General features: G+C 48.1%; 1 protein-coding gene across 1 annotated transcript in view; it reads left to right on the forward strand.

The window, feature by feature from the left end:
• Positions 1-3,890, forward strand: part of PAXIP1 (PAX interacting (with transcription-activation domain) protein 1) — a 50,966-nt gene extending 47,076 nt beyond the window's left edge. Inside the window, exons 22-26 of the mRNA XM_010829359.1 lie at positions 1,561-1,661; positions 2,552-2,686; positions 2,769-2,844; positions 2,927-2,987; positions 3,448-3,890. Of these exons, the coding sequence (XP_010827661.1) occupies positions 1,561-1,661; positions 2,552-2,686; positions 2,769-2,844; positions 2,927-2,987; positions 3,448-3,463 (389 nt within the window). The 3' untranslated portion in view covers positions 3,464-3,890. The remainder of the gene's footprint in view (positions 1-1,560; positions 1,662-2,551; positions 2,687-2,768; positions 2,845-2,926; positions 2,988-3,447) is intronic.
• Positions 3,891-9,866: the final 5,976 nt, after the last annotated feature.

Raw genomic sequence — 9,866 nt, forward strand, 5'->3', positions numbered from 1 at the left:
GGGAGCTGACGGCGCTTGGGCCCGTGGGCTCTGGCTACGCTGAGCCGACTCCCATGGTGCGTCTCATGCCTGTCTCTTCGGTGCCAGTCCCGCAGCACAGGGCTCACGCGCGCCTCTCCCTTCCTGCGTCTGTGCTCTAGCAGCGAGATGCCTGCTCCCCATGTCTTAGACACACTAGCTCCCTGGACGAGTCCCCTGTGCGGAGGCAGCCCCTGATGGCCACCCCTACACCCCCTACACCCCCAACCCTGCAGCACGGCCCCTGCCTGGGCTCTGACAGCTTTAACAGTGGGCGCTTCCAGCCACGGGGGAAAGGCGTTTTGACATTTTGTATTTGTATTTACATAGTTTGAGACACCAATTGTGTAGATTCTTTCTTTCTGGGGTGCGCATGCCCTTTGCGCTGCTGTGGCAAGTTTGATTTTCAGGTCGACTCTTCCCACACTCCGACCAAGTTAATGTCACTCAGCTGCTCCCCTTAGAAACCCAGGGTTGTCGTAGCCACTGTGTTCCTTTCAGAGTCCTCTCTCCCCTTACACACGGACTGCTTCCTCTCATCCGTCACAGCTCTTCAGCAGGCCCAGCAACCTTCATCCTGCTGTAGACACTAAGATTTCAGATAAATCCCTTCGTTTAAGTGTATCACTTCATGCATGACAGTACTTCTTTGTTCATTTTTTAACTTCATTTTTAAGACATTCTTCTTTTCTTTCACTGAGTGTAATGCCTTTTTCTGCTGCTGGCTGATGGACTTGCATTTCTAGCAGTTGTTAAATCTCAGTGTCTCCCGAGTGACGTGATGGAGTCAGCAACTGTGGTCTCTGAGCTGAGAACGGTTTCCTCGTTTTTAAGGTGTTGTTTAAGAAGAGAAGGGCGAGGGGCAGACCCAGCACGCGGCCCGTCAGCCCTGCAGCGTGTCTTCTGACTCATCCCGACCCCGGACTGTTAGTTTGGTTACGATGATGAAATGAAATGCTTTTCTGAATGAGATGTATTCATAAGATTAAAACATTTTGTGATCTTTTTTGACAGATTAGGTATTATTTAACAATTTTAGATTCTCAAGATCTGGGAAAACCATTCTTTGTAAATTGCTGTATGTGTTCGTGTATAAAAGGAACTTGTTTCTGGTACATCTGTAAACTGTGACTACTGACTCTCAGCCGGATCCAGTGGCTCTGAACTCGCTGATCCCCGCAGGCACACGCCGGCTGTGAAGCTGGTTCCTGGCTGTGCCTCCGCACGGGCGCCCTTCACCTGGGTCTGGGTTGGGGCGCTGTGGCCCCCCAACAGCGTGAAGTTACAGCTGAGGGGGTGGGGAGCCGCCCATGGATGAGAGGAGGGTCCATGGCTTTCTGGACATTTGTTCCTAAAAGCTAAGAAACCCTGGTCCAGGAGGAAGAGTGTCTTTGGCCTGGCTGTTTTCGGGAGGAAAGGAACTGAAGTACAGTCGGAGAGACTTACTCATCCACAGGTTTCTCCCGGGGTGCCTGGAGCCGGTCGCCCGCGGTGCACCCCAGCGCCAGGCCCTTTCTGAGGCCGTGCTGTCTTCCTTTTCAGACGAGCAGAACTACCTCCTCCGAGACGCGGAGGCTGAAGTGCTTTTCTCCTTCAGTCTGGAGGAGTCCTTGAGGAGGGCCCACGCTTCTCCGCTCTTCAAGGTACGCCTGGACGGGAGCTCAGCTCAGCTGCTGCGGCCGCACGGCCACAACGGAGTGGGCGGCTCGCCCCGAGAGCCGGGCGCTCCCCTCTCCCCTGCGCAGTCGGGCCTCCTCCAGGATGTGTTCCGGGGCTCGGAGAATTGATACGGAGAGAGATGCATTACACATAACCTGGGTTCAAAGAGTATGTTATGAATAATTTGTAAGAGATTAAAAACTTTTTTTTTTGCTTTTAACAACTCTATTCTCATAAAACATTTATTCAGCTGGAAAATGGAGACCATTCTTGAGAAAATATTAACTGAATATGTGTCTAATGTTTAAATGTTTCTAAGATAGAACAGTTTGGAAAATTTTTTTTGTATCCAACTGTGGCTTAGTAGATTAATAAGGTAATCAGTTTTTTTTTAACTCTTAAGGAGGCAACTTAGGAATCAAAAGAGATTTGTAGTATTGAGTTAAGAGTACATTACCTAAAATAGTCTGTTTTATGTTTGAGGAGTTTAAAACAAAATGGTACTTTTGGTACAGTTAAGAGTAAGGGTGTTAGAAAATTTTAGCCATATAAATCATTTTGTACTCCGGCTTATCTTTAGAATTTGTGAAAAATGTTCTTATTCTTGCTCTTACCGCAGAATACTTCATGTCTTACAGGAATTAAAGTCCCAGTCACTTTTTAATAATAGGTCACACCTAGCGTATGAGGGTGCTTATTTCTGAACTGCCGTGTCTGGGTTCTGCCAGGCCCACTTCATGTGGGGGACTAGGGGGCGTCTAGCACCGTTTAGCTCCATGAATTTAGGCATTTTTGTCAAAATTTTTAGGTAGAATGAGAAATTATGCACGCTGAGAATTCAGTTTGAAACCAGTACACGTATGTTCATTTTTAGGCGAAGTACTTTTACATCACTCCGGGGATCTGCCCGAGTCTGTCCACCATGAAAGCGATTGTGGAGTGTGCAGGAGGCAAAGTGTTGTCTAGACAGCCGTCTTTCCGGAAACTCATGGAACACAAGCAGAACAAGGTACACAGAAGTGACGCCTGTTGAGTGCGTCAGTGCCATGTGTGAGGCTCAGTAACCAAGAGGCTGCTCTTCCTTTCCTTAGAGTTTGTCGGAAATAGTTTTAATATCCTGTGAAAATGACCTTCACTTGTGTCGAGAGTATTTTGCCAGAGGAATAGGTATGTTCATTGCTCTGCTGCGTGTTGGCGAGGGTGCAGGCAGGTGCGTCTGTTTGACGGGTTTTGTCTTTGTTCCTGGCAGATGTTCACAACGCCGAGTTTGTTCTCACTGGAGTGCTCACTCAGACACTGGACTACGAGTCATATCCTTGGGAAGGCGGTGGGTCTGCCCCTCTCAGTGCTCAGGAGCCCCCCCGGCTAGGGCACACTGCCAGGGCTAGTGGTGGAGCCGCTGGGAGGCTCGCTGGATCCCGTGGGCTGTCCTCTAGAGTAGGCGCGCTCACATCCCTCCAGGCTCTCTCCCGTCTTCTCCATGTCTCTGTCCGAAAGTCCGTTCTGCGCTGCCTTTCCTTGCGGAAGGAAGACTCGGCGTAAAGCTCACCCGAGCCATCTGTGGGTGACCCCTCGGGCCTCTCTTTGCGTCTGCAGCCTGAGAGCAGCTGCGTCGTGCTGCTGCAGGCGGAGGCCTGGGCTGCAGGGGAAGGCAGGGCCCGGTTTCCAGAAGCAGGGCTTAAGGCACCCAGGGCTCTGTGTCTGCACGCGGCCGTGCTGGGTGTGGGCCTGGTCTGCACTGCTGTGGATTGTTTTCCTTAACATGCCTACATATAAATTCAACTGACGCCCCTGCGCTGCTGCCAGGAGCCGCGGCCTGCCCCAGCCGTGCCCGCAGACGCCCTTGTTTTCCAGCTGCTTTCTTCGGGACAAGCGTTTTTAAAGCAGGAAGACAAATATATTAAATATGTTGCATCTTATTTAAGATGTGTAATTTTATTCTGAGGAAACATAAATTATGTTTTGTATTATACGACTTTTAAGAGCCCACATTAGGTTTTATGATTCATTTGCCGGGTTTTTAAATGTTTTCACAACACTGTTAATGGAACTTTAGCTGCAAATAGAAATGATGTAAATAAAGACCTTGCTATCTCTAAATTATGGATGTTAAAGATTTGAAATGTTTTGTACTTTTATTTTTATTTCTTATACTCTTTTCTTTTATACTGAAATCTTGCCCACATTTTAAATAAATGTACTTTTGAACTTTACTTAGAATTGAGTGATCCTTTCTTATGACACATTTTTTTGTATAGTTTACAGGGTTTGCATGAAGGTGGATCACATTTTAAGTAATTTCAAGGCAAAGTATTTTCTGGTAGAATTTTCTCTCGTGGAAGTAATTTTCTATCAAGGTGAGACATGAACTCCTGAGCAGAGGTATGTTCACAGCATTAGCAGTTACGACAGCACAGGCATCCACCGGCCAGACTCGTTACCACCACAGGAACCCACATCTCTCCTGCTTCTGTTCCAGATACAATTCTAATACACTTCCTGTCGGGTTGTAGGTAGAAAAATGCGAGTGGAGACCATCGTCACCAGTGACCACTGGCGTTTGAGCGTGTTGAATACACCACAGGTGTCGTATGCTCCGGTTACCATCGTCACCAGTGACCACTGGCGTTTGAGCCTGTTGAATCTACCACAGGTGTCGTATGCTCCGGTTACCATCGTCACCAGTGACCACTGGCGTTTGAGCCTGTTGAATCTACCACAGGTGTCGTATGCTCCGGTTACCATCGTCACCAGTGACCACTGGCGTTTGAGCCTGTTGAATCTACCACAGGTTTTGTATGCTCTGGTTACCATCGTCACCAGTGACCACTGACGTTTGAGCGTGTTGAATACACCACGGGAAGCGTATGCTCCGGTTACCATCGTCACCAGTGACCACTGGCGTTTGAGCCTGTTGAATACACCACAGGAAGCATGTGCTCCGGTCCAGCGCTGCCAGAGGCTCAGCCCTGCCCGGCATCACCGCCCATCCCCGTGCTCCTCAGATACTGAGCTTGCTTGCCTCCACGGCAGTTGCTGAGGTGTCTTCCCAGGACGAGCTGGAATTGGCTCCAGTCTGTCCTCCTGTCGTGCAGTCCCTACTGTTTAATTCCCACAGTGGAGGGGAGCACGTGCATTAAACACATCGGGACTTCCACGTCACAGGAGTGGTCAGCACTGCTGCAAGCAAGGCTCAGGCGTCGCCGAGGACGTGGGATGTCCTCTCGGCTCTGACGTGGAGCCACGTGGGGTCAGTCCTGCAGTTTACCACTCTGCGTCACAGTTGGGAAGTGAGGCTCCACACCTGCGACCTGACCTGTGGCGACTTCGCCGTGACCCGTCTCTTGCCGTGCGGGTACCGTTAAGTCTCTCGGCACTCGTGCGTGACATGCCGATGGTCTACTGGAACCAGTAATACGTCAAGCTCTTTGAAACACACCCCATTGGCACTTGCATCTGTAACAGAGTATCTCACAGTGTGTGTCCGTTGTGGTTCCTACTTTTGTACCTAAGCAAACAAACTTACTGTAGAACTGACTCTGCTCATGAGCCACAGGTGGAACGAATGTTGATGTGAAAGAATGGAGAATCTGTAAGGTCCTGGAAGTACGGCAGGAGTTCCATGAGTTGGCACAAATGTTGATTGCTCAGTATTCAGAGTATGGGCCTGCTTCTTACACCCTTGAAGGAAAGTGAACGTGACCATGGCATAAAAGCCTCTGGGTAGTCTGTGCATCTGTTCAGTCTTCAGTGAAAACGGGGTTTGTTTAAGCAACATGCAAGTCTGACTGATTTGATTAACCTTTCAATGAGTGTTTTTTCAAAAGCTGCCAAGCAATACTCCTTAAACACTCCAGGAGCTGTCTACAGCCAACTGGCCCGCACAGCTGCTGAGCGCTGACTTGGAGACTCAGAGGAAATTACATATGAAGATTTAAGAAAAAGATAAATCAACTTATTCGGTTGATTGGGTTGTAAAGTTATTTCTCATAAGAAAGGAAGTCTCTCAGTCCCGTTGTTTGGTCTGACTCAAGATTTAGCAGAAGTATAATGTAGACCACATATGTAATTCTAAAGTTTCTAGTAGCCGCAATAAAAAACCTTTTAGATTTTAGTTTCTACAGTTTAATATATCTGAAGTGTTACTTCATTTATAAGTAATATTTAAAAAATTCTTAAAAATACTTCAGATCTCAGACCACTTACAGTTCTAAAAGTAGATTTGCATACCCAAGTTACTCTAAGTGAAGGTTTTTTTAAAGCTAGTTAACGGTAAGATCGACAGTTGAGCCCTCCTCTCACACCAGGCATATGTCCAGTGCATGGTGAGCTGGTGTGGCTGGTCTGCACTGTCTCACTTTGCAAATGGGTGGGAGAAACACGGATATGACTGAAGACGGCCCACTCGGTATCCGAACAAGCCTCCAGGGTCATCTCAAACCTATGCGTAGACGAGTACATGACTTTGAATCCAGATGGCAGAACAGAAGGATGTGGAACTCACCTCCTCCCACAGATACATCTACATACGGAACAGTTCTCCCATTACCTCCTGGTGGGAAAGCTCAGGCACCAAGGAGCACAGGACAGATCTCCAGGGAACCCAGGGGGATGAAAGGCGGTGGTGGGGAGGGAAGAAGAACCAGGCCTGCGCCCCTGGGAGGAAGCTCTGATAGGGGACAGGTTCCGGCCCCCAGAAGGGCTCTCACCCAAGGGGGGACCAGCCAGGGCAGAGAGGGGGTCAGAGACTCAGAGGAGCACGTAGCAGGCAGGGCAGAGAGGCTCTGTGCTGCCTGCACGCAGCCAGTCTCCAGCCGGAGACGCGTGCCGGCTGGTTCATGCAGGACAAGCCTGGGAGAGGACCACGGTTGGCTGCGTGAACAGCCTGAGGGGCTGGAGTGTGGCGCCGCTGCAACTGGGGTGGCGTGGAAGACACCCCGGCCGTTGTAGAAGCAAAGCACCGATGTGAAGGAGCGTGTGAAGGGCAGGGTGGGCCCCCAGCAGCCTCCACACTCCCCAGCACAGCCCCACCACCACAAGCCCCAGGAGCACTCGAGGGACACCAGCAGGGCCCTCGCCTGCGGAGCCGTGGCTGAGCCATGGGCCGATCTCTGGCTCTGTCCACGCGGCGCCTGCAGGGCACTCGAGTGGACAGCAGCGGCTCCCTGGCTGGGGCAGGTCCGGCCCAGGCAGCCGTGGGTTTGTGGGTGCACCTGGGGGCCGGGCCAGGCCTGAGCTGCTCCGCAGCTCCCATGGCAGGCCTGGGTGCACAACTGCTGCTTCCAGAGGATCTGCACTGGTGGCTCTGTGAACACAGTACCAAGGGCCGCCTGCCTGCACCCCACAGAGGCTGGGGTCCCAAGCAGACTCACACCAAGACAGAGGGTCATGGAAATGTCAGAAGTGAAAGAGGGGTCTAAAGGAAGCATTCAGGTGCCTGAATGATTCATTACAAAAGAACCCCCACAAGGCTGCTGGTGGACTCCTCCAGAAACACTGCAGGTTAGCAGGGCGTGGCCAGGTAAGTTCAGAGGCCTGAAAGGGGAAACCGTGCCGCCTAGGACACTCTACCCAGGAGGGCTGTCATTTAACGTGGAAGGAGAGGAAATTTCTCAGATGTGATGCCACAAGATGAGCCCCCAGGTCAGAAGGTGTCCAATACGCCACGGGGGACAAGCAGAGGGCAATTACGAATAAATCCAGAGAAAAGAAGCGACTGGGCCAAAGTGGAAACAATGCTCCATTAACGATGTGTCTGGTGGTGACAGTGAAGTCCGATGCTGTAGAGAACAATCATGCCTAGGATCCTGGAACATCAGGTCCATGACTCGAGGAAAATTAGAAGTGGTCAAGCAGGAAGATGGCAAGAGTGAACATTGACATCTTAGGAATCAATGAACTAAAATGGACGGGAATGGGTGAAATTTAACTCAGATGACCATCATATCTACTACTGTGGGTAAGAATTCCTTAGAAGAAATGGAGTAGCCATCATAGTCAACAAAAGGGTCTGAAATGTTGTACTTGGGTGCAGTCTCAAAAATGACAGAATGATCTGTTTCCAAAGCAAACCATTCAATATCACAGTAATCAAGTCTATGCCCCGACCACTAATGCTGAAGAAGCTGAAGTTGAACGGTTCTATGAGAACCTACAAGACCTTCTAGAACTAACACCCAAAAATGATGTCCTTTTCATCATAGGGGACTGGAATGCAAAAGTAGGAAGTCAAGATATCTGGAGTAACAGATTGACCTTGGACTACAAAATGAAGCAGGGCAAAGGCTAACAGTTTTGCCAAAAGAATGCACTGGTCATAACAAACACCCTCTTCCAACAACACAAGAGATGACTCTACACGTGGACATCACCAGATGGTCAGTATCAAAATCAGATTGATTATATTCTTTGCAGCCGAAGATGGAGAAGCTCTATACAGTCAGCAAAAACAACTGTGGCTCATTTCATGAACTCCTATTGCCAAATTCCCACTTCAGTTGAAAGTAGGGGAAAATAACTAGACCATTCAGGTATGACCTAAATCAAATCCCTAACGATTATACAGTGGAAGTGACAAATAGATTCAAGGGACTAGATCTGATAGACAGAGTGCCTGATGAACTATGAATGGAGGTTCGTGACATTGTGCAGGAGGCAGTGACCAAAGTGATCCCCAAGGAAAAGCAATGTAAAAAGGTGAAATGGTTGTCTGAGGACGCCTTACAAATAGCTGAGAAAAGAGAAGTGAAAGGCAAAGGAGAACAGGAAAGATAGACCCCTCTGAATGCAGAGTTCCAAAGAAAAGCAAGGAGAGGTAAGAAAGCCTTCCTCAGCGATCAATGCAAAGAAATAGAGGAAAACACTAGAATAGGAAAGACTAGAAATTTCTTCAAGAAAATTAGAGATACCAAGGGAACATTTCATGCAAAGATGTGCTCAATAAAGGACAGAAATGGTATGGACCTAACAGAAGCAGAAGATATTAAGAAGAGGGAGCAAAAATACACAGAACTGTATAAAAAAGATCTTCATGACCCAGATAATCATGATGGTGTGATCACTCACCTAGAGCCAGACATCCTGGAATGCGCAGTCAAGTGGACCTTAGGAAGCATCACTACAAACAAAGGTAGTGGAGGTGATGGAATTCCAGCTGAGCTATTTCAAATCCTAAAAGATGATACTGTGAAAGTGCTGCATTCAATATGCCAGCAAATTTGGAAAACTCAGCAGTGGCCACAAGACCAGAAAAGGTCCGTTTTCATTCCAATCCCAAAGAAAGGCAATGCCAAAGAATGTTCAAACTACCACACAGTTGCACTCATCTCACACACTAGCAAAGGAATGCTCAAAATTCTCCAAGCCAGGCTTCAACAGTATGTGAACAACTTCCAGATGTTCAATCTGGATTTAGAAAAGGCAGAGGAACCAGTGACCAAATTGCCAAAATCCACTGGATCATAGAAAAAACAAGAGAGTTCCAGAAAATCATCTGCTTCTGCTTCATTGACTACACTAAAGCTCTTTGATTTTTGACTTTGACTGTGGATCACAACAAACTGTGGGAAATTCTTAAAGAGATGGGAATACCAGACCACCTAACCTGCCTCCTGAGAAACCTATATGCAGATGAAGAAGCAACACTTAGAACTGGACATGGAAAAATGGACTGGTTCCAAATTGGAAAGGAGCACAACAAGGCTGTATATTGTCACCCTGCTTATTTAACTTATGTGCAGAGTACATCATGAGAAACGCTGGGCTGGAGGAAGCACAAGCTGGAATCAAGATTTCCAGGAGAAATATCAGTAACCTCAGATATGCAGATGACACCACCCTGATGCCAGAAAGTGAAGAGGAACTAAAGAGCCTCTTGATGAAAGTGAAAGAGGAGAGTGAAAAAGCTGTCTTAAAACTCAACAATCAGAAAACTAAGATCATGGCAGGTAGCCCTATCACTTCATGGCAAATAGATGGGGAAACAATGGAAACAGTGAGAAACTTTATTTTTTTAGGCTCCAAAATCACTGCAGATGGTGACTGCAGCCATGAAATTAAAAGACACTTGCTCCTTGGAAGAAAAGTTATGACCAACCTAGACAGCATATTAAAAAGCAGAGACGTTACTTTGCCAACAAAGGTCCATCTAGTCAAAGCTATAGTTTTCCCAGTAGTCATGTATGGATGCG

This window comes from Bison bison, unplaced genomic scaffold, assembly GCF_000754665.1.
Source record: "Bison bison bison isolate TAMUID 2011002044 unplaced genomic scaffold, Bison_UMD1.0 scf7180017864503, whole genome shotgun sequence".
Classification (NCBI taxonomy): domain Eukaryota; kingdom Metazoa; phylum Chordata; class Mammalia; order Artiodactyla; family Bovidae; genus Bison; species Bison bison.